The sequence below is a fragment of the Parasteatoda tepidariorum genome, chromosome 5 (genome assembly GCF_043381705.1).
Source record: "Parasteatoda tepidariorum isolate YZ-2023 chromosome 5, CAS_Ptep_4.0, whole genome shotgun sequence".
NCBI lineage: Eukaryota > Metazoa > Arthropoda > Arachnida > Araneae > Theridiidae > Parasteatoda > Parasteatoda tepidariorum.
In genome coordinates, this window is record NC_092208.1 from 86,501,934 (window position 1) to 86,527,664 (window position 25,731).

The 25,731-nt window shown below is 28.7% G+C and overlaps 1 protein-coding gene across 4 annotated transcripts in view; it reads left to right on the plus strand.

Moving 5' to 3' along the window:
* Positions 1-94: 94 nt before the first annotated feature.
* LOC107450790 (methionine synthase reductase) overlaps positions 95-25,731 on the plus strand; it is a 36,814-nt gene continuing 11,177 nt past the window's right edge. For 2 of the 4 annotated variants that reach the window (XM_043044442.2, XM_043044443.2), the window contains exons 1-12: positions 265-394; positions 3,536-3,690; positions 5,839-5,989; positions 9,784-9,901; positions 11,399-11,645; positions 14,423-14,566; positions 19,754-19,839; positions 19,937-20,084; positions 22,202-22,382; positions 22,469-22,511; positions 22,911-23,097; positions 24,599-24,723. In XM_043044442.2, the coding sequence (XP_042900376.1) occupies positions 3,550-3,690; positions 5,839-5,989; positions 9,784-9,901; positions 11,399-11,645; positions 14,423-14,566; positions 19,754-19,839; positions 19,937-20,084; positions 22,202-22,382; positions 22,469-22,511; positions 22,911-23,097; positions 24,599-24,723 (1,571 nt within the window). In that variant the 5' untranslated portion in view covers positions 265-394; positions 3,536-3,549. Of the gene's footprint in view, positions 613-3,535; positions 3,691-5,838; positions 5,990-9,783; positions 9,902-11,398; positions 11,646-14,422; positions 14,567-19,753; positions 19,840-19,936; positions 20,085-22,201; positions 22,383-22,468; positions 22,512-22,910; positions 23,098-24,598; positions 24,724-25,731 lie in introns of all 4 variants that reach the window. The other 2 variants (XM_043044440.2, XM_071180740.1) reach the window with 2 other exon arrangements.

Sequence of the window (25,731 nt, forward strand, 5' to 3'; positions counted from 1 at the left end):
AATGAAACAGAACTCACTCACCACCCATAGATATTTGAATTTTTTTCCTTTAAAGACTGTCACAATTTAGCCAAAACTTACTATACAGTTTATTAGAACTCTATTCTATACGAAAATCGACCTTTTATACTTCAAAAATTTAAGGAAAATATAAAATTTGCTACTTTATTACAAAATGACATCAAATTCCCATAGACTTACATTAGAGTGCTCGCCACCCAATTGATTGTAAACAAAGATCGTGACGTCACGCGCCCGTGCCCCATTAAGCTTGCAACTACTAATTGAGATTTTTTTAACATTTTATAGGAACTATTCTTGACTGCAGTGTACCATTTCATATTAGCGTGAAATGTTAAGCTTGTTGTAACTTTAAAGACAATTAGTGAAGCAAGTATGTGCTATTGAAACAAAAGTGTTTGAAATTTAAAAGCTTAGCAAAAATGAAATTTTAGTTTTTGTTACTTTTACTAAATAAGCATTTAAGTTTTAGAAAAATGTAGGATGAAAAGCGTAAAACATACTGTATATTTTGTGTAAAAATCATATGCAGAAGAATAAAGGATTCATTTTAAATCTCGAGAGTTGTAAAGCTATTTAAAAATCTTTATGGTGTTTATCTTTTCTAAGTTATATTTCAAGAGTTCTATCGTTAAAAAAATCTCTCACAAGCTTGATTTCTTGAACCAAGGATTCTAAAAAGCTTTCTGATTTACTTGGAAACTTACATTTAAATCTATTCTAAAATCTCTTTTATCTATTTATTAAAGCATCAATAGTTCGTTACTAGGGGCTAAGAATAGGGTTGTTGAGGAGAAATCATTCATTATTACACTTTAGAGCCTAAAATGCCATCACGAAATTTTTGTATTAGTGAATGTGCAAATAGTGTCATTTCTTTTTTATTTTGTTAATCAAGACCTTTTTTAAAAATTAAAATTCTTGGTTTCATGCATTTTTATTTTAAATTACAATGAAAGATCAAAGAGGGACAATGGTTGATGTTCATAAAAGCTGATACTGAGAAAAAAAATTTTAAATTCAGAGAAATTTTAAGAGATTAATAACATTAAATAATTTGATTATTACATTAATTGATTTGATTATTACATTAATTTGATTAATAACATTAAAATAAATATATGTTCGTATTCAAATGTTATAAACATTAATTGTATTCCCCTAAAAATTTCAAAGCAAAATTTATAATAATTGATGTTTAGAAAGAAAAAAAAATTAGATTGGACAAGAATGGTTTTTTTCTTCATAATTTCTTTCCATATCAAGAATACTTCACTCATATTACCCTTTGTTTTCTTCATTGTATGTTTCTTTGTTCTTCTTATCTATTTTTGAACATTTCCCCCCAAAACTGCCCATTTTACTTTGCTACAACTTTTGAGAACAGATTTTTAATTTTATTTGTCAAAACTTAGTAATTCTCACAATATGCCCCATGGAGATATAATTGTTATTTTTGTGAAAAATAGACATAAACCATTTCTCTTTGATTTTCTGAAAAAATTGACAGTAAAAGGCAAAGTCTGTAAGAAACGCTTCGTTATAATGCTGCTCTAATGCGAACAGAAAAACAGGAGAAACGAGATAAATAAAAAAAAATTCTCAATTTTTGAAAGAATAGAAAGTGTTGGAAAAAAGAATGAAATAGACTCACTTGAATATAATTAAAAAAGAAATCAGCTTAAACTTATGGTTTAGTATAAAGTTATCTAGTTTCAAAGTTTTACTTTTCTTTGTCTCTCAGAGCATGAAATAACAAGTTTTGGTACTTAACAAATATGTGTAAAAACTATTTCTAATGATGGGTTGTACAAAATACGATTTTAATTTATTCTTTATTAAATCTCTTCAAAATCTCCCTAAAAAACTGAACATTAAATACTTTTCTGAAAAATATTTCCGAATATCTTACAAAATATCAGGCTAACGGAATATCCGTTGCATCCCTACTTAATATTTAGAAAGAAAAAAATTTCTGAATAATAATTGATTTAAATTTAGTTTAAGAACAAGTTTTCTTTCAAATGCAAGAATCTTTTTTTTTTTTTTTTCTTTTAAATGTGTGAAATGCGAGCACTATTGTAACTAAGTATCATTATTTTAGCCCTATAATTAAATTTGATGTCTGCAACACCAATGGTGAAAAATTCCTTTATAATCTTGCAAATAAAACAAAAAGTCCCTCAACATTTTTATCAATGGTTAGTGGAGGGGGGGGGGACACAAAATTTCAAATCCCACCAATGAATGAACGTGCAGTTCTCACAAGGCAAAGTAATTAACAAATTAACAGAGGACTGAAATTACTAATCTTTAATTTTGTGTTACTGACATTTGATTCAGATCACCATAAAATTATTATCGCAGCTCCTTGAACCAGCAATCAATGTAAAGAGATGCTTTGCTGTTTTATTTTTGGCCATGGTTTTTGTCACAAGTTAGCCTATTTCATTATAATTTGTGAATATTACGTTACACTTTCTTCGTTCACAGTTTTTAATTTAAAAACATTTTGTAACTTTTTTTAATAATAATAAAAACTAAGTAACTAAAGTGGGAAATAAATGAGACCAATGAAAGTGAGAACAAACTACATAAATGCCAACGTTCGCTCTTTCTGAGAATGGATTTACCAAATGGTAGTAAAACAAATACTGAAAAACAAATTTACTCAAAAATATATCTATATTTTGACAAGGTTGAAATTTACTATAGCAGAGATTATTATACTTTTATATGTATATTTGTTGTAATAATTTATATATAGTGGTGGTCAAACTCATTTATAATTATTATTGTAGTTCAAAAAGTTTATAAGAATAACATGAATTTCGCCACCACTTTAATTATGAAAATATAATCTTCCAAGAAAACCGGATGTGTTGGCAGCTATAAAACTAGCAATATCTTTTTCAGGGTAGCCACTAACACTCGGAAGAAAAAAAATGTATAACTTCAGGGGTCTGTCCAGGCCGAATTTACTACCGTTTAGCGGTACTTTCACAAATTCAACTTTAGGAAAAACGGTAGTTTCACAAATTCAACTTTAGGAAAAACGGTAGTTTCACAAATTCAATTTTAGGAAAAACGGTAGCTTCACAAAATACTTTTTCTTAAAATTTCATTTTTGTATCCCTTAAGAAACGATAAATTCATATTTTTGTGTTGATTTTTTAATATAATTTTTAATTTTTCACAAATTATGTCTAAATTTTCACAAAATAGGTACCTCTCAGAAAAACCTAGACAAACCCCTGAACTTTTCCTGAATTAATTTAAATGTTCCTTTATGAGTACCCGACTTGTCCCAGATTCAGATCATTTTATGCGCTCTCGTTGTTTACTTAAGGTTAGACAAAAGCCTTTATTAAGTAAAAACTTTGGCTATCAATTTTTTAGATTGAAAATTACTGTGTTTAATTTTTGTTGGGCAAAAGTCTACTTTATGATATAAGTTATGAATTGAACTTATTAACATTAGTTTTCAATTGTCTTTACTGTTCATTTGTTTCAGATTGAGTCTCTCAGATGACACTTTCAAATAGTTTTCTTCTTTTGTATGCTTCTCAAAGTGGTCAGGCTCAAGCCATTGCTGAAGAGATAAAAGAAAAGGCACCTTCATTTGGATTAAAAGCTAGACTATTCTGTCTTAGTTTAACTGATAAAAGGGTAAGTTCCTTAATTATAACTCTAATAATGAAATCTTTAATAATGATTGTGAGCAACACTAACATTAGTATTATGCTGTTCAGATTAACGTTGCATAATTTAATTGATATTTCTCTTTGTTAACTTACAATATGATGAGGTGACAAAGTCATGGGATAGCAATATATAAATATACTGATGGCAGATGGTAGTAGTATTGCATAAAAATTTTTATATTTGGGTAGTGTTCTGGCAGGACTTTTATTTGTGTTAAAGTTATTCATCTGAGAATGTTCCTGATGTAATTATGACCACAAAACAAAAATTAACAGAGTTTGAAAAGGGAATGATTGTTGGAGCTATTATGGAAATCGTGAGGGAATTCATCATCTTAGCGTTAGCAAGTAACATTGCGCAAAATGGCCATGGGCATCAACGTAGGACTTGAAATGGACATGTCTGTTTGGACAGTGCACTGATAGTGACTCCATAATGGTATGGGTTGCTTTTTCATGGCATGGATTGAGTCCTGTGAACCAAGTGCACCAATCATTGACTTTAAATGGTTATATTCAGCTACTTTGAGACCACTTGTAGCCATCCAAGGAATTCATGTACCCAAACAACAATGAAATTTTTATGGATGACTATGCACAATGTCACCGGGCCTTAATTGTTTGTGACTGGTTTGAAGAGCATTTTGGACAATTCCAGTGATTGTTTTGGCTATTTAGACTGTCTGACATGAAACCCATAGAACATTTGTCAGATATAATTAAGTCTTGCACAAAATATTGTTGCTAAATATGGACATACATATGCTAATTATGGAAATTTATTTAGGCTGCATGGCTGAATATTCTTGCAAGAGACTTCCAACTATTTGTTGAGTCCATGCAAAGTACAATTGCATAATTTTGTATAACTAGAAGAGGTCTGACACAGTATTAAGAGGTAATATATGACTTTTGTCACCTCAGTGTGTACCAAGAAATAAGAATTAGATTTTTGTTAGCGACAAAATTAAACCAAGTGCTTATTAATTAAATCACTTCACAAATTTTTTTTAAAGTTTTTTATTAAATGGCGGGCACTTGGGATGTATTGTCCCATTGGCCTCATATGCCAGGACTACTACTCTCTTCTCGTTACCAAGTGGGCACGTTTGGCAAAGCCACGGCGGTGGAGCAGCGTCGCCCATGTCACACAACCACAAACCCGTTTACAGGGCGGGATTCGAACCCGCAACTATCGGCTCCGCAGTCAGGCACGCTGACCACCTGGTCGACACTGCACAAAAAATAAAACATCAAAAAAGAACTCTTAACAAAAATCCAAATATCATAAAAAATCTTTAACCTTACTTTAAAAACAATCCTTTTATCAATTATTATTTTTCTAATATGTAGGATTAATATTTCTTTTTTCTGTATGTATTCTTACAATCCAAAGCTTAATGAATAAAACTAAAACAATACAAATGAAGAACAAATTAGGGTACACAAATAGACAAACTATAGTTTCAGTTAATCTTCTTCAATCGTCAAACGTCAGTCAACGTCAGTCTTGTGCCTTTTTTGTATTTTGACACTGATGAAGGTTCTTGTTTATAGCACTTGTATAATAGCCTGTTGATTACTTTTCCCTTATTTGTAATTTAGTTCACTTGTTTTGATTTTTTTTACATGCTGTGTTTAATTAAAGTTTAGACAATATGAAGAAAGTACAGATAATGCATCATAACTAGATAAATAATGTGATAACTTAAGCTTTATTTTGTAAATTTAAATTATTATTAAAAATGTTTAATTTATTTTATTAAATATTAAGCATAACTTTAACTTGTAAAATACATAAAACCTGCTTTAATTTTTCAAGAATATTACCATTATTTGATATTGATATGTATATAATAAAAAATATTTTAATTATTTACAGTTTCTATGTTATTTTGAAGTATTTATATCAATTCTAAATCTCCAAAATAAATATACAATTCAAAAGCATTTGTAAGTAAGAGATGCATTTTTTTGTTGTGTTATTACTAACATTTTTGTCATGAAAGCAAATAATTTGATTAACACGATTTAAAGTCAGTTGAAAACTTTTTATTTAACTATAACTGTACCAGATTAAATCTGAATGTTAACTTTCATGTTCAATTTTTAGTTTAGTATTGAAAAAGAATCCTGTATTGTATTCATAGTATCCACTACTGGTGACGGAGAACCTCCTGATACAGCTGCAAAATTTTTTAGGAGATTAAATCGACAAACTCTGAAACAAAACTTTTTACAACATCTTAACTATACAATATTAGGTATTTACCCTTTTTCATTCATCTAATTGTTTTTTTTTAAAAAAAAGTGTTTCTAGATACAATATTAAGGAAAATTTACTATTTGTACAATACGCATAATAAAAAGAACATCTTAATAACTTTTGATCTAATGATTGACTTTTCTCATGCTAAGATAAAATTTTAATGATCCAAGAGCCTAACCTTAACAGTGATTCCTCTAGACTTATGAAGTTACAAGTCCTTCTGACCTAGGAAATCCATTTTTCTGTCCATAATCCACTTTTTTTTTTGCAAAAAATTGATCCTGTGAAGGTGTGGTGTGTAAGGGAAAATAAAGGTATGTGGCTAGCTTCTGTATTTAATTTAATTTAACAACATAACTATAGAAACACACACACATACTACATTCACAGACACATCAATATATATATATATATAACGAAAGAAAAGATGTGTGCTGCGTAGCAGGCAGCTTATCGTCCATCCGCTGTCTCATATTCTCTCTCTCTGAGTGTCTCTCACTGGGAGACGCTGCTAGTTTTTAGTATTGCTAGTTTCTTCACAGTCTCTATTTAAAATATGAATTCTCTACCTCTATATTCATCTAATAATACTCACATTTTATTTATTGCTCTTTTTTCTATTAATAGACAGAATTATAAATTTAAAAACAAGAGTTATGTAAGGAGTTATACAAGAGTTATTAAAGCAGTCAATTCTTTTTAATTAAGACTGATAAAATCTAAGAAAAGCAGTAATGTAATTTCATGCTCCGAATTCTCATTTTCTCCTTCAGCTATTAATAAAGAAAATAAGTTTTTTTTATATTAAAATTTTGGTTGGTTTGTCTACAAAAATCTTCACCTGCTGGAGAATTATGCATCTCAAAAGGCAGGTCATAAATTATTATAAACCAGACCTTAAATATGGTAATTAATTTTTTCAAACAATATTTTAAGTTGCAAAATCAGAGAAAATAAATAGAATAGAACAACATACTATTCATATGAAACTTTTTTTGTTGACAGATTTGAATTCTTGGTCATCAAAATATGAAATGTAATAATTGGAAAATATGATTTCAAAAGTTGATGTTCCTTAATAGTCCGTTTGTTTTTTCTGTTTTTGGAACTTACAAAGCACAATCAGAATTTTTTGCACGCAATTATAAAATTAAAAAACTACATGCAAATTACCCAATGATAATTTCATGTAAAAAAATTGTATTTATAATTATTATTTTTATTGTTTAAATTGCTAATACCTAAAAATTTTTTGAATTTTAAAGCAAAAATTTTATCTACTTAGTTTATAATCATAAAATCAAAAATTTTAAGAAAATCAGTGGAATAGTTCTTGAAAAAAAAATTCGCAAATACAAGGCCAAACTTTCAATTGCTCTTCTGTAATTAATCTCTTAATTCTAGGATTGTTACTTTTGTGTATAAAAATGATTGTCACTTATCTAACAGTTTTTAATTTAATTCAACATAAATGTCTTCAAACACAAAAACTACATTATTAAGAAAAAATTCTGTCCTTAGAAGACTAGTCCTAAGAAACTATCTGTCATTAAATTATATAAACATTTTCAAATAATTTGTTGTTTAAGCAATCACTTGTCTGATAAATGAAATAAAAGTATAAGTAATTTGAGAAATATCTTTTTCATTATATTTTCAATTAGGTGCAATAAATTCCTTATAATTTGTCATTCAGATATGCTTTGTTACATGCTTTTTATCAATTTAAAACAGCATCTTTGTGTAGACTATTATAATTTCACTTCTGTTCTGTATATTTAAGACTTATAATAGGTTATTTAGAGTTAAATAAACTGTTCATATATTATTGAAAAATGTTTTGTTACACTCTATCATAATAATGAGTCACCGAATGTGCTGTCTGATAAACCAGAGGTCCCATTTTCTGAGATAAAAATTAATGTTTTTTATGTACTTTTTCAGAGGTGTACCAAAAAGTAGTTTATAGTGTGCGTAAATATATATATTATACACCCCGTGGCAAAATCGCAATGACACGGCGACATTGGCGCAGAACATTACAGAGTTCTTGCAGAAAGATTTTTCTTTTGAAAAGTAAAAAATTTTATTTTTCTTTTCTACAGAAATTGTCATGTAATATTTAAGTCATGCATTTAGATAATCACTTTTTGATGCTCTCAATTTACGCCGATAGTATCGTAAATTGATGTAATTTTTCGATTTAATTTTCGGCAGTTACTGATATTAATTTTCACATGGTTTTTAAATATCCCGATATATTTCAAACAATATGGAAAATTCGAATTGTGCATTTGAGTATTTACTTTTTAAGGCACTGATTCTATAGAATTTTTGGCAGTTATTGCTATTGATTTCTCCGTAGTTTTTGAATCCGATATTTTTTATACGTTATTGTTTATTACATCTCGAAACGAAGCACTCATTTGAGAAATATCTTTTTGAGGAGTCCGATTCGTGTGATTTTGTAGTCGATCTTTTTTTCAGATTTCATGATTTTTATTTTTTATTGTGATGATTATTTATGAATTGCGAAGAAGGAAATAAATAGTGATTTTTTCCCCAACAAAATGTGTGAATATTACCCATAATATATAAATAAAGAATTTTTATTAAAAAAAATTTGATTAGTTTCTTTGTTGTTGTTGTAAACACAGCACGTTTGTTATTTTAAATTAACGTATATGTTTGTTATTATTAAAAGTATCTTGCAGAAAGATATTAGTGCTAGAGTTTTGTTGCAGACTGCTCGAAAAAATTTCGTCCACAGGGTATATATATAATTTCTTTTGTTTTAAGAAATTTCCTGAAGGAACTTTTTCTGTTATAATTTTATTGCTGAAATCTTATTTTCAATGTGAAACCTATTTTATGAAAAACATTTGTTGGTTCACCTTTGTGAAAAACTGCTGGTTGTGGTACACATTACGGACTTGTTCCCCTCTGCCAATATTTTATAGGATTAACTTCTTTTTAAATCAAAAAGTAATCATTAAAAATACATAGTTTTTTAATTTTCAGCTACTGGAATGGGAATTTTTCTCTTAAAGCACTCAACAACCTTGGGAGAAAATTTTATTATACATTCATCACAATAACACTTCTGCTATCTTCTTCTTATATTTTTAAAAATATATATGTGCATTTTATTTTATTAAAACTTACTTAATAAAATATGGGATTTTTTTAACTCTACCTACATATGCTATCTTTGATTCATGTTGATTATGCTGCTGTGTAGAACCTGTGAGACATAATATATTGCTACGGAAAGTTATAAACTGTCAGCAAATAAAGTTATTTTTAAAGAGTATTTAATTAATAAACCAATGACAAAGTTATTGCTCAGGGAGCTTCTCACTGCATACTTTTGATGCCCCTCTGATCGCCGTTGAGAAAAAAGAGAACTTTATTATGAACTTTACAAGGGAAAATGCATTTCCCTAATCTGGTTCTCTTATTTCCTCAACAGCAATGTGTGAACGACATGCTGTGAAAATGGCTCTTTAGTCAGTTTACTGCTTCTCTTTTATTATTTTGTTTGTTTGTAATTTTCTTCTAAAAATGCCGCCACTATCTTTTAAACAATTAATTGTTAGATGAGTCAGCTGCCAGACATGAAAGTGCAATTTCCCCCCCAAGTATTTGATATTTTACTGTTCCAAGCATCTGTTTATAATCTCATTTTGTCTCTTTTTTTTTAATTCAGTGCCAATTTTATTTTGTACATTTTAAATAAATGAATGCCTGTCATAAAATGTAAATAATTAATTGTACTCATTCTTTTAGCTCTAGGAGATTCTAATTATATAAAATTCTGCTTGTTTGGTCGTACACTTGAGAAGCGATTGCAAAACTTATCTGCAAAATCTTTTTATCCTTCTGGCTATGGAGATGATGCTTATGGGTAAAATTAAATTATTTGTATGTATTTTGTAAAGTTATAACCTTTTCTTGAGAAACTGAAGTATTTTGTGGTCAATTTTACTAAGTCTTTCATGTTTGTGTTAATATCTTTATTTTTGTTTAGTAATTTAAACTTATTTGATTAAAACTTTTACTTTCATTCTATTATAGCAAGATTAATATAATGCTATATTTTATGACCTGTTTATTAATGCGATATAACAATTCTTTTGTTAGGTGTCAAAATAACTTATTGAAAATTCTTATTTTTTCGTTTTTGCTTGATTTTCAGTGTGTAACAATTTCATAATTGTAAATATTTGATATTTTAAACAGAGGGACCATCCACAAATTTTACAAAAGTAAACAAAGTTCTTATTTTTTTATCTGATTATTGGTTTCAGGATTTATATGACTCTTGAATAATAATGTATGAAAATAAATGTGGGGTTATATACTTGTTTACTATTCTTAGAAAATAAAACCAAATCTTTTGCAAGGGAGGTAAGTTGTTTCTAAAATTTGAATTGTTCTCTTTGTTCAGTTAATTTAATATGAATTTAGTCGAATTAACAATTCAAAATGTAGAGAAATTTACTTTTAAAAAAATGGGAAACTAATGAGTCATTTACAAATTGATAATTTAAAAAAAAATATTGAAAAGCATTAAAAACTGCTGAAATGCTTTAATTAAAACTCCTTTACAAAATTCCAAGTAGTACTACTATTTTTACAACCTGTTTTACCTTTTTCTCAGGCTTGTAAATTAAAAACAAGAGAAAGGTAATTTACCTGTTTTACCTTTTTCTCATGCTTGTAAATTAAAAACAAGAGAAAGGTAATTAAACTGTTTTGAACTTTTTTATGTTTGCATTGCACAAAATCTTGCATTAGTATCTTTCCTCTATGAGATGAGCCTTCAGACTGCATACATATTGGAAACAGTTGCCCCTGGAATTTAATTATATCTAATCTTTTGCAACATGGCTTGATAATTATAAATGTTCTGCAAGTGTTTCTAAAAATGAACAAAAAACTCACACTTGTTAAATTAATAGATTTTTTTCTTCAAATTATTAATAATTTAATTTAGTAAGCTGAAATTACAGAAAAAAAGAAAGTACCAAACCATGTCTAAATGCCTACTTAAGAAATATTATTAACAGCATTTCAATTTTCATTGAGACTTTGGTGTGAACTGTTTCTTCTGGGACAAGGTCATAAATAGTTCTGTTTTAAATATAAATTATTCCACGGTATGTGTTCCAATTTTGGTCACTTTCTGTTTTAGGTACAGTTGCTACGGCAACGTTTTATTTTCTAAATTGTAGATATAGTGTAAGAATGCTCTTTGTTCATTTAGTAAAGGTGAAGCGCTATAGAAGCATAGCAATTTCATGTTTTTATAGCAATTTTCACCAACATATGCCTTGGGTTCATATTGTGATTATCTGGCAGTTGACAGATCAAATTATAAATTCACTAATTATTTTTGTAGAATTGAAACTGCTGTTGATCCTTGGATTTCCAATCTGTGGCCTGCTTTAAGAAAACAGCTTGGTTTACCTGCTATCTCTGATGAAATACAGACAAATTCTTCTGCAGAGATGAACTCCACTGATTCAGTCACACCCTATTTTCTATCTGACTTATCTTCAGTCATTCCATTATTAAACATTGATGTTGCAAAGTGTCCAAAACTTCCTTCACCAGCTTTCAGTGTTTCATATGAATCAAGCATTTTGGTATACTATTTTTTTTTATCACCCTGTTTACGAATTTAGGTTCATAAAGTATGTTTTTACAAAAAAGGGAATGGAGACCATCCCAATAGCCGGAATGTACTACTGATTCAACATTCCGAAATCCTTTTATAAGCTAGAACATTGTTTAGTCTGAATATTATTACTTTGCATCCTGTAAATCTGAATTCTGCCCTTGAAAAATTATGCTCTTGTACTCATTGTGGCACTGTTTTGTTTTGAGCTGCAATTATATTATTTGATGTGTGTGTGTAATTTATTATAATTTTAAATCACGTGAATTCGATATTAATCAATAGCGTTAAATAATTACAAAATGTTATTATAAGAGAAGTTAGTGGTTTTATAATTGAAGAGCTGTGGAGTAGCAAGTCATGCGACACTTTTATAACTTCCAAAAATCAGATTTAGAAACATGAAGTGTATGTAGAAACAGATAGCTTATTACAAATAATCATTTATTATCTTTTTTAAAGTGCCATTTAATATTTTCTTTCACTGAACACTGTATTAAAAGTTAACAAAATTGAGTTATAATTATAATGTTTAGACTGATATTAGAGCTTGGCATACAAAAAATGTTTTTTTTTTTTTTGCTCTTACCCGCATTTTAAAATGTAGGCACATTACCTGATTTTCTGTTAAATAAATTTAAGAGAGAAGCAGAACCATGATGGATCAGGAGATAGAGTATTCGTCTGCCAATGAAGTGAGCCATGTTCAAATCCCAGCGGTGGCTGGTCAATACAAATTTCGCATTCGGCTCGCACCGACCACAGTGCTGACTTAAAATATTCTCAGTGTTAGGCGGATCATGGGTTAGAGTCCCCTTGCCTTTACGCTAACCTTGGGGGGTCATTGTGGTTTTTCTCTCAGTGTAACACAAATGCGAGTTTTCATCAAGAAGTCTTACACAAAGGCTAATTTCTCCCAGTATTTGATTTAGGAGTTCCCTTGTCTTGTGGATTGGGTTCAAAATTACAAGGCTACGGAGTTGAAAAGTAAAGGCTTTGTAGTTGTGCTGATATTCCTGATAAAATTCAATCTGTGTAGAGACCGAGGGTGTGTGGTATTGGTCCTTGTTAAACTGTTCTACCGTAAAAAGCTCGACATCGTGTGCATGTCGTCGGGCTACCGAAGCTGGTGTGCCACCCCCTATGCAGAGGATCAAAATTGTGATGGCATGTCTTCGGACCATCCTCACGGATGTTTCCCAGACTGTCGCCAATAGCCCATTGTGCAGCTCTAATGCGACGTAATTGAACAATAGCAACTATCTATGATTTTCAGCCAATGCAGCGACAAATAATTTTAGTCGAAATTTTATACTTTCACTATTACTGACTTTTCTTTATCAGCTAATTTTAAAAATTATTGATACCAATTAATAATACAATAGTTATATCATAGATGTTTTTAAATGGTAAATTGAGAGCTCCTCTACTAAATTAATTTTGTGCAAAAATGTTAAGCAGCATATTCACTGTGTTTTCATTACATAATTATTGTAACTCTACTTTAAAACGACTTGATTTAGGAAATTTTGATTAAAATTTAAATTAAATATTGGTACTAGGGAATGTTGATTGATTAAAATGTAACAGTACTGTAAAATGTTTTTACATGGTGATCTCAAACTATAACAAGTTGTTCAGTACTCTATTAATAAAATTATGCTGGGAACTGTAATACTTCCTGTTCTAAATAAAGTAGGGTATTTTAATATTACTAAAATAGTGTATTTTATTATTCTTTTATAATAAAAAGAGAAACTTTCTTTCTTAGTTTGTTGATTGCCTTCTTTAGAAGTAGTCTTATATATGTATACTGTTCTATAAAAGGTCCTGATTTTTTTTTCTTTTTTGAAAAATGTCTCGATTTTTTTCTTTAATCCACTAAAAGATCAGGAAGTAACCAAGATTCAATGTTTCAATTCTGCTTTTTATTGCTATTAGCTGTGTATATAATTGAATGACTTTTCACAACCTAAATTAAATTAATATGGGAGAACTTAAAAAAAAAAAAATCAAACGAAATTTCAAAAATAAGCATGTTAGCAAAAACAATACTTCTTCTTCAAGGGACACATTGCTTGCTAACATGCTGGAGCCTTTCTGTAGTCAGTGTTTCAACCAAAAACTATCTGAGGCCCCTATAATTGGAAGACAAACTAAGAATAAAAATACAATATTTCAAAGATTAAAATAAAAGGAATTCAGAGAAACACAATTACATTTAAAAAATTAAAAAAAACAAAAACACATAAGGTACAATAGTTAGGTACAATAGTTCCTTGAGGCACAATAAGTTTTTAAGTTTGTGTTTTTTTGATATAATTGTGTTTCTTTGAATTTTTGAAGTATTGTGTTTTAATTCTTATTTTGTCTTCCATTATGGGGTCTCAAAGCACAGTCAGTTTTTGATAGAACCACTGACTACAGAAAGGCTCCTGCACGTTAGCAGGGCAGTGTGTCCCCTGAGGAAGTATTGTTTTTGCTGACATGCTTTTTTTTAAAAAAAAAATTTGTTTGATATTTTTCCTATATTAATTTAAATTGTGTACTAAAGACAATTTCGGTTTTATGCTGTTTTTAGCGCTTTTCCATTTTGACTTATTGTATTTAAAAATTTGTTCTTCATTTTTGTTTAATTTCATTTTTATACTTTTAATGGTTTTTACAACTTAATTATGTTTGTACTATGCAGTTCATGCTGCTTGAAATTTTTTCTCCCTGGTAATTTTTGTTTTTTTATGACAGAGTTCAGAAGTTCAATTTATTCCTGATGGTAAAGTTCTTCCTTCTCAAGGCTCTTCATTATCGTCTGTCAATGTTATTGCTGCAAGGAGGTTAACCTGTGGTGAAGATGTAAAACCCACTTTAGAGCTTACGCTGAAATTTGAGGTAGTTGAGTTCATATTTTTAATTTTTGCATGCAGTATTTTGTTAAAATATGGTATGTACATGAAATTAATTTGTCAATAGGCATTTTGAATCTTTAGTGTATATTTTTATAGTCTCTGTAAAAAAAAGTTTAGATATTGATATAAAAGTGAGAAAGAAATGGAAATGTTATCTAAATATAATGGATCGCTACAAAAGAAGAAGTAAAAATATCAAAGCCTGATTGATTACAGGAGGAAACAGCAAAGAATGAAATCACAATAATTAGAAACACTTTAAAGTTTCACCTGGCAATCAAACTGGTTTAATGTCTTTTACATCTGCCTTCCTCACAAGTAATTTGATAGATTTCAGTAGTTTCCTTTGCTTAAATATTAATTTTCGATCACTAATATGCATATTTTTTCTTCTATAATTTTGACAAGGATTCTTAAAACATCTTGTATGAAAGGAATCATCCATGAAATATGTTCTCTGAAAAAGGATATAAAAGGTTTTCATTTTCTTCCTTTCAACATTTTCACAATTCATTCAACCACAGTTAATTTTGGCGTACCGTATGAAAGTACTACCAATCATTTTACATGTTTGATGAAATACCTGCGGATCCTCATGTGTTTCATTGAGCTGGATTTGGTTGAAGGACTTTTGCATTCTTATAAGCTGTATTTTGATCTGGATTCCAGGTTTCATTTTCCGTCCTTTTTAAAAAAGAATCTTCGAATTTTTGTTGATCATGGGGACCAATTAAACATTGCCAAATTTTTTCTGTAATAGCAAAATTAAATTCTATTCTATTTCTCTTGTTAATTTTATCGCTAGTGACGCACTGCCGTCTTCGTTACTGGCAAGCCAGTGTCCTTGCACTATTCTATTTATAGATCAGTACCATAATCTTTGAACTCAACTTGGGGATCATACACTAAATATGTATTTTCATGTAGGCCCAGAGCAGTCAACAATCACAAAGCTTCATTACCTCAAAATTTCCATCACCCTTTAAATTTAATAAAGATAAGAATCAATTGAGATTTTTAATCATTAATTTCTTTTTTACCTGAGGGACCATCCACAAATTGCATAAATTTTTTAAAATTTTATTGTACTTTATTACTTATAAAATTGACATCGCTCTTAAGTTATTTTAACTTAATATACTCTAAAAAAAGAAGAAAATTGAATTTCAGTAAAAATCTAATGTTAATCCAGATTTGTAATTCCAAAAAAATTTAACTCAATGATTAAATTTAACTTAATGATTTAATTAAAAAACAGTTAAAATAAGAAATTCAATTATTTCAGATTTGTTAAACGTTATGAATATAGGGACCATAAAATAATTTACTTCTGACAAAAATGTTTAACCTCAATACTTATTGTATTAACATTCTGAAACTATAGAAAAATTTTTTTAATCATTTTATCCTTTACACATTTTTATAAGTTCAGTATAATCAATAATATTTATCTTATTAATGTTTTGTTGCATATACTTTTGCAAATAAATTTTATTTAAATCTAGAAAGTTCACCTCATAGCTTTTTTAATTATAGTTTACCTAATTATATTTTTTAATTAAAATTATTATTTTTTACGTAATCAAATAAAATAGTTATTAATTGAATCAGTATTGAAATCAAATCAGTATTGAATACCGTAATTTCGCACCATAGTATAGTCCGCAGACCCAATTTAATATTAAAAAAATTTCAAAAAATCGTCAGATAGTCCGCAGACTATACGTCCGAAATTACGTTGCTTTAATACGGCGATATTAATGTATTTTAGAAACAAAGAACTAAGTATAAATACTAGAAAAAAAGTACTTACTTACTAATATACCTTCAGAAATAAAACACTAAATACAAATAAAAAACAATGCTTACTAATTAATCATATTTTAATTAATCACACATTCTACTACATTAACGAAAACCTTCAAAGTTCGATTCATCGGTATCAGAATTAAACAGTTCTAATATATTTTCGGGAAGAGAGTCCGAAAGTTCATTTTCAGCATCACTATCTTCACTGTCAGTGATTTCCTTGCTTTCACTAACAATCCCGGCTTTTATAAATCCCGATCGGATGGTTGACACTTTAACACTTTTCCAGGATTTATTAATAAAAATTTAGGAATAAAAATAATTTATTGAGTGCAAAATTTATCATTGAAAAGGAAAAAATAAAATAAAAAAAAATCAAACGTAGGGGAATCAGAAAAACAAAACTGCAATCTGCTTCATAAAATAATTGTATGTTTAACTTAATAAACAATTCTCCTTTTATTTTTTTTATTATAAAAACACGATTTTTAATTAAAGCAGGAGTGATTCCACATCAAGATAAACTTGCGAATGTTACCACACTTCCAAAGAATCAGAATTTATTCAAAAGAGAAATATTTTACTTTTATTAATCAATGTCAAATAGATAAATATATTTCTCTCTTTCATCTTCTGTTCACTGATATGCCTGTGCAATGCATTTTCCCCACCTCCTCGCAAATCAAACAGAAAACGAAATCAGCTTGCTACTCCTTTGAGTTTGATTGACGCCCTGAAGGAGAAAATAAAGATCTAAAATCTTCAAGGTCGCGGAAGAACTGACATTTCTCTGGGTAAACAGGGAAAAAAATTCTCCCCTTCCTCACATTTTCCTCTACTCTAGTTCAAGGATGAGTCCAATTTCTGCTTTTTTTTTCATATCGTTTTAGTTCAAAATGGCGGGAGAACCGAGCAAAAATTTCCCCCGGATTATCTGGATACACGTGCAGCTATGCTTCAGGCAGAAGGTAGTTCAATAAGAAGAGATGGAATTCACGCTGAAAGAAAAACAAAACTTCCTCACTTGCGGAAAAATGAGGTAATTTTGAGTTTGGCTATCGATTGCAGTAAAATTCGGGAGTTTTTCGAATCAATTCGGTAGGGCGGGAGAATAACTCAAAATTCGGGAGACTTCCGCAAATTGCGGGAGAGTTGGCACGTCTGCGCTTGATGCGCCAGCCTGGATTTTAGGAGCTCTACTTGATGCTACTCATTCGTTCTGCAGTATGCTCAATGGTTTACTATCGATACGATACATACGAATGTTTTCTTGGAATCTCGCACTGTTGTTTATATTTGATCATCGGCAGTTCACGACAGCGTGTTTTTTAAATTTCAGCGATTTTAACCGTGAACAACCAGCGTATTATCTGCACTGGTGGATAGTCCGTAGTTTATAAAATTCGCATTTTAAACACAGATAGTCCGCGGACTATACGCGCGAAATTACGGTACATTTAAAATTTTGCCTAAATTTTTTTTATGGTGTCTAATGTAATCAAGAAAAAGAGTTCTTTGTCAGAAATTGGTTATTTTATCCTGATCTTTTAAAGATTTTCATAATGTTTTTACATTTTGTTTTATTAATTCTTCCTTTCAACATTTTCACAANCAAACTGCTAATGGAAGAATATTTGAAGAAAAAATATTTTAAGATGAAATTAAATAAGTTATTGCCTCATAAGAGAACTAAAGGGATCAATACAGCTGGAGAAAACCTAAAATCTTTAACACAAAATAACATAGTAAATATCACTTTGTGAAAAGCACTACAGGAAATAGCAACCTAAGGATCAAAAAGGAAAAATATTAAAAAGAAATGACAATGGATGCACTGACATGCACTGCAGCTTCATACATAGTTTCATCAGGAGGGCCCCCTTACAAAGTTGCCATGTATCCACTTTAATTTCTTTTTAATATTTTTCTTTTTTGATAGTTGTGTTTGTATTTCTTGTAGTGTTTTTCTCAAGGTGATATTTAGTATGTTATTTTTTGTTAAAGATTTTAGGTTTTTTCCAGCTGTGTTGATTCTTTTAGTTCTCTTATGAGGCAATAACTTATTTAATTTCATCTTAAAATATTTTTTCATCAAATATTCTTCCATTAGCAGTTTGGCGCTGTCACAACTTAGTATTTTATATTGTATATTTTTCCCCTTTGACTTTCATTATTATTGTATTTGTATCTCAAAACATATCCTCATTATGATTTTCTTTAAAAAAAAAAATAAAAAAAAAAAAAGTGCTTATTTTTTGTTGAAAAATTTGGCTACACACCCTGATACAATAGAAGATCTTTATAACACAAACTTTAGAAGTTCAAGCTTTGTCTATTATATAATTTTGTGTTATGTAAATCATTTCACATGTCTCTAAATTTTACCCACTAAACATTAATCGGGAGCAAATTGATCTTAAAATGCTTTTAATTAATTTTTAAACGCAATTATGATATATAAGATACTTAACAACACAAAAATATGGACTTATTTCTTCATTACATTTCTTGACTTAATACAAATTTTTCAATTTTGGTTTACTTAGATTGTGAAATTGTAAAATCTTATAAAATAAATAATGTAAAAAATTAATAAAGTTATATAGATCTACTGTAGTATGAAAGCTTTTTTGACAGATCCTAAAATAGCCCACCCTAGCAATTTTTTAAAATCTCGCCAAAATAGGCTTTTCAAAGATATTTTGAACGTCTGATCAGACAACCAAAATTTTGAAATATGTATATGTATAATTTTTGATAATATGTTTGATAATATGTATGATATGACATTTGATGAATATGTATATGTATAATTTAATATGTATATGTATATGTATAATTTTTGAAATATGTATATGTATTTAATATGTATACCTACTCGAAAATTGAATTTCGTTAGAAAAGAGGTAAAAGGGTTTATTTTTCGCTCTTACTGTTAGAATCATTGTTATTTTTTTCAACCATTATTTTATTTATTACCTTTATTATTAAATTTTTTTGACGTCATCGGTTAAAAATAGCAAGCGAGTGGACTAGTGAGTCATCAGTGTAAATGTAAGTTATTTTTTATTCTAATAAAAAATATTTTAATAAATTTGTAATAACTTAATTTTTTTTTAATAATCAAAAAGCAATGTTGATCCCATTAATAATAGCCAACTTGGCGAGATTTCAAAAAGTTACCAAGGGGTGAGCTATTCTAGGATTTTACTGGATTGTATATACTGGATTATATAATTATACTAAGATTATTAAATATATAAATAATTAAAATTGTATCTACAGTGAAGCAATTAAACATAATATGCTTGGCAGCTAAGTTTACATTTTTCAGTTTCATTATTTCGCTAATTATTTGTAGAATGAATGTATACCATATGAACCTGGTGATTCCTTTGGTTTTGTTTCCCCAAATCCTTCATCTGAAATTAATCAATTGTTAGAAAGGTTTGTAATGCATCGTTTTTATTTTCTGCTTTTTAGATTAACATGTTGGTTTTTTTTTTAAAATTTATGTATTTTTTTATTGTATATTTGATTTTAGGCTTGGTTTGCAAGACATAGCAGATAATATCATCCATTTCAAGTTGACTACAAGCATTAAAAAGAATCTGCCTAGTCATATTCCATCTAATAAATCTCTTAGATTCATATTTTCAAACTGTGTTGAGATTCGATCTATACCAAAAAAGGTATTTTAAAGTTTCTTCTTTTTTAACGAAATATTAGAAATTTTTTATTTTAAATTATGTGCAAAATTACAAATATATCACCCTGAATAACTTTTGGTTTTATGATCAGATTTTTCACTGAATAACAAGTTTATTAGATCAAAAGCGTGACTTGAAATATGCTACTTAATAATATTGATTTATTATGTAACTGAAGCAGGCATAAGAATGTACTTACTCTGAATAATCTTTGTCTCTGTTTTAACAGATATAAATTTTTGACTGTTAAAATATGAACCACAATTTATTCAAAATAGGGTCCAAATAGTTACGACAGAAGAGCTAATGAAAGTTTGGGCCCCTTAATTTTAATTAATATCCCTTTTTACTCCTTATTTTGAAAACTTTCTAAGTGATTAAAAAATTTTTTGCATGTTATGATAAAATTTATTTATCCAAAGAAATTTCTATGCAAAACATAATTTTTCATCGTTATTTATTATTATTTTAGTTAAAAATAGTTGAAAATTTTTTGAATTGTAAGGTATACAAATTTTGACATCATTTTAAAGAATGTAATTTTAAATCGCCAATTGCAATACTTCATAAGAAATTAAATATTAAGCGTCCGAATTTTTTAAATTTTGATAACTAACTAAACTATTCAACCTAGAAGAAAAATATAGTTTGAATAGAAAAGAAACTTTTCGACCTATATTTTTCTTCTTGGTGGAATAACTAGCTTTTTCAATAGTTAACTAAGTTGAGTTGTTAACTTTAAAATTACATAAAATTTAAATTAAATTTAAAATTACATAGTTTATAATGATGACAAACTTTTTATACTTAACAATTGAAAGTTTTTCAATCCTTACTTAGGATAATAATAAAAATTAATTAACTATTAAAAATATTTTTGATATGGAGTTATTTTTTAATAAATTAAATTCATAATTTTGTACAAAATATTTTGATTTTTGCTAAAAAAATTTTCCAATATATTATGCCAAAAGTTAAATTAACATTAAAGGGCTAAAATTTTTGACTGCTCTCCTAACTAAACTATCAGTACCACATCTTGATAGTCAAAAATCTAATCATTCAAAGGAAAAGGTATGTGTATACAAAGAAAGTGTGTTTTTGTGTCTGATTCTGTCACTTAGTTAATATTTAGCACTAATTAATTACCATGTTTGAGGTCCCTCTTTTTCAGATTTGTACTTAGTTTGTGAAAATCCCATCATTGGAACAAAAGTTATTCAATTTGGTACATATATATTTTTATGAATTCTGTATAGCAAGGAAAACAAAAAAAAAATAAAAGGACAACCTGTGTAACTTCAGATATAATAATCGAATTTTCACATACTAACATATTAAGGTTTAATTTTAAAAGTTCGAAAGGTAGATCGTAAATAAGCTATTTCTTTAGTTCAAACAATATTTTTTTAAGTAATAAATTTTCAGAATTTGAAGATCTGTAATTCTAAATGACAAAATTTAAATAGAATGAGGGTAGTCATTCTCTTTGGAAAAAAACAATTAATAAACATCTTATTCTCTAGGAATTCAAAAACAGAACTGGAAAATCTAGAATTCTTAAAGAAATTCACTATCAACTCTGGACGCTCAGTACAACTTTGTCATAAATGTGTTTCAACACACATTTTTTATTCATTATTTTTAAAAATACATTAGTTTAAATTGTGATCTTGTGAAAGTGAGAATTATTTATTATAGAAATTACAATAAGAAAAGTTATTGTGGTATTAATTTTATTTAATTAGAAAAGCATATTGCATAAATAGTGAAGTGCATATAGTATAATTGTCAAACGAATTTAGAATTAGCTGTTCTTTAACTTTTAAAAAGTGAATATTAGTACTAGTACTTTTTTGCTCATCTAAATGCTTGTTTCAGAACTCATTAATAACTTACTATATAAGACTAGTGTATGACTATGATTATGCAGTTATAGTAAGAGCTATGCAATATATGTAATAATCTACACTTTGTTATTTCATTCAATTAGCTCTTATTTTTATCTTATTATTATATTATATTCTTTATCTAAAAAAATGTGTTTGCATTCCATTTTATTAAATTCCTAGCTTTAAAAAATAGTTCTCATTTTTCAGATATTGCTTCGGATTTTAGCTGAATACACTTCTAATCCAGACGAAAAAAACTGCCTTTTATTTCTCAGTAGTACAAATGGATCAAAGTACTATACAGACTGCATAAGAAAACCAAATATATCCATTCTTGATATTTTATTAAATTTTCCAACTTGTTCACCACCTGTAGAAATACTCTTGGGTCTGCATTTTACTAATATATTTTAAAATTTATATGTTTTTTATGTGATCTGAAATTTATTCAATGTTTTTTTCTTTTCTCTGTAGAATATCTTCCAAGTTTGAAACCACGATTTTATTCTGTATCAAGGTAATATTTTTTTTAAAAAGTCTTTTGCCCAAACTGATTAAAGTTGCTTCAGTTATCTAAAATAATGTATAAATATATCATAGAATTTATTTTTGGCCAAAAAAAGTCAGGGAATAATGCTTTTTTTTTTTTTTTTTACCAAACTCGGGAGGAATCCTTTATTAAACTTGAAAAATAACCACTCATAAAATTTAGGGTAATAAGTATTCAATATGGTTCAAAGTAAATGAGTTTAATATCTATTACTTGAAACAAAACTGAAAAGAATGTTTTTAAGAACTTTCAAAATTTATGTTAGCGTTTTAAGCATAAGTTATTTAAATGATAATGTCCTAAAACATTAGAACTATGCATTTTTAAATAATCAGTTTTGTTATTTGCCATTTTTTTCTCTAATAGCTCTCCCCTGGAAGATCCAACAATATTCAGGATTGTTTTCAATGTCATAAAAGTGAAAAGAGGAGAAGGCAGAATGCTTGACAGAGAAGGTGTCTGTACAGGATGGCTAAATAAATTGTCTTCCCAATTTCATTCAGAAGTAGATCTATCAGAGCAATTTTCAAATCTTGAATTGACATCTACCAAGGTATTTATGAGCTTAAAACCAAATATTGTGTTCTGTGTGCATAAAAAGAAGCACGACCCAGAATAACTTTTGATCTAATGATCGGATTTTCACATTTTAGGACTGAATCTTAATGGCTCAATGGGGTGACCTTAAATATGTTAATTAATAAGTGCACATAATATTTTAAATTACGAAATCAGACAGAAAGTGTATTTTCTCTGAATAAACAGACCCTCTTTTTTGATGGTTTCAGATCTTTGACCCCCAAAATATGGGCCCAATAGTTTGGTTAGGAGAGAGGTCCTAAGTTTTGACTTCTTTATGTTAATTTTATTTTACTTTTTGCGTATTTTGCTATGTCTTAAGAACTTTTTAAGTGAAATGAAAACTTTTTGCATACAATTATAAAATTCGTTTATCAAAAAATAATTCCCTGTTAAATGTAACTTAGAGTAAATATTTATTATTTTATTTAATAATGGTGGAAAAAAATCTTGTTGTAAGGTATAAAATTTTTGCATCATTTTAAAGAATATAATTTTACATGGCAAAATACAAAATTTGAGCATAATCGGATGAGTAGTTCCTAAGAAATCGAATTTTAATTATCTGAAGTTTTTAAAATTCAATTTCTCTGGAACTATTCAACTGATTTTGTATTTTGCATGTAAAATTATATTCTCCAAAATGATGCAAAAATTTGCATATCTTAAAATTCAAAATTATTAGGCCATTTTTAAATAAAATAATAAATATTTAATAAAGGTTATTTTTCACATGGAATTATCTTTGGACAAGCAAATTTTATAATTGTAAAGAACTTTTTCAATTTTCTAAAAAAGTTTTTGAGATAAAGTGAAATATGCAAAAAGTAAAATTAACATTAAGGGATTCAAGCTTTAGATCGCTCTCTTTACTAAACAGCGGCTACCCCCTACATCTTGGGGGCCGGAAATCCGAATCCATCAAAAAAAAAGGTATGTTGATTCAGATAATGTACGTTTCTGTGTCTGATTTCATAACTTAAAATATCGTCTCCACTTAATAATTGGAATATTTGTAGGGCACCCTCTCAAGCCTTTAATTTCAGTCCTTGAACGTGAAAACTCAATCATTTTATCAAAAGTTATTCAGGGTGGTTTTTTTTTTCCACACTCTATACAGATTTAGCACAAATGAATTGTCTGGGTTTTTAAATATTTTGACTTGCAAACATATTTCATTCCGTAATACACAAAAGGAAAGAAAAATGTACTACACTATTTTTCTCAGTTACAAATGAAATCTAATCTGTTATCAAGTTTGTGCTATATATTTTATACTTTCACGCTATAAATGGCTTTTAATCATACACAAATGCTTTCTTGAAGTTCTTGTTGCATCTTGTAGACAGTATCTTTTACTAACTTGACTCCATGGTTTGGTCTTAATTAGTCGGGGCTTATATTGTATTTCCCAAATTTGTGGCAACTGATTTATTTTTATACCCTTTAACAATATTTGTGTTTTGTTCTTTCAGACTTCAGTTTATGTTTATAAAAGAACAAGCAACCACTTCCAATTTCCGAGTAATCTGGATACTCCTGTAATTATGGTTGGCCCTGGAACTGGATTAGCTCCCTTCATTGGCTATTTACAACACAGGTAGATATTGTTGTATTCATATTTGTGTTTGTAATTTGTTTATCCCCTTAATAAGAGTAGCAATATGATGCCAGAATAGGTTAATCAAATAATGTGACTTGCTTCCATTTGCATAATGATATTGCATAGAAAAATGAAATGCATTCATAGTTTTGTCATATTAAAATAGTGATTTTATAAATAAATATACAGCTGGAGATACAGCTTTATGTTTCAGTTACTTCATGATAGAATGTATGTACATAAATTATTTCTCAAAAATATATTTCTTTGTAAAAATATTCATCATATATCAGGGTTCCTACGGTCCTTGAGAGTCATTGAAAGTCCTTGAATTTTTAATTGCTAAATTTAGGTCCTTGAAAGTGCTTGAAAAACGTCTTAGGTCCTTGAATTTGTCCAATACTGCCTGCGGCCCTTTTCATAAAACACCCGTGGATCTTTCTCGTTACTTCTGTTTTGTTCCCGAGCTCTCTCACGTGGTTTTTAACGCCACCGTTTCTAACCGGGCCTAGCGTCTTGGTGTCTGCCAAGCGCGCGGAGCACAGCAGACAATCAATGCGTTCGGGGCGACTCCACTTCATCTTCTGTCGCATATGCTTAGATCTTTTTTCTTATCGAAACTGGAATACTCTCGAATTTCGTAACAATATGTACCTTGTAGTTTTCAATAAATTTGCCGTTTTACCATCCGCACTTGTCCTTACGTTTGCGTCATTTCAAAACTTTATTGTAAAGCGTATTCGCAAAGGCACGGCTTCGTATTTGTGTTATGTAGTTTAGACTAGTTATGCCTGGGAAGTCCTATTTTAATCCCCAATGGATGGATAATCAAGCTTATAAAGAATGGATTTTATCGATGCCCGAAAAGAAGTTCAGAGCCAAGTGCCGATTATGCATGAAGGAGATCGATATCGCGAATATGGAAGAATCTGCTCTGAAATCACACATCAAAGAAAGGTAAACGTAAAAGCAGTCTCATGCCCTGCCATCAAGCTTAAATGTGAG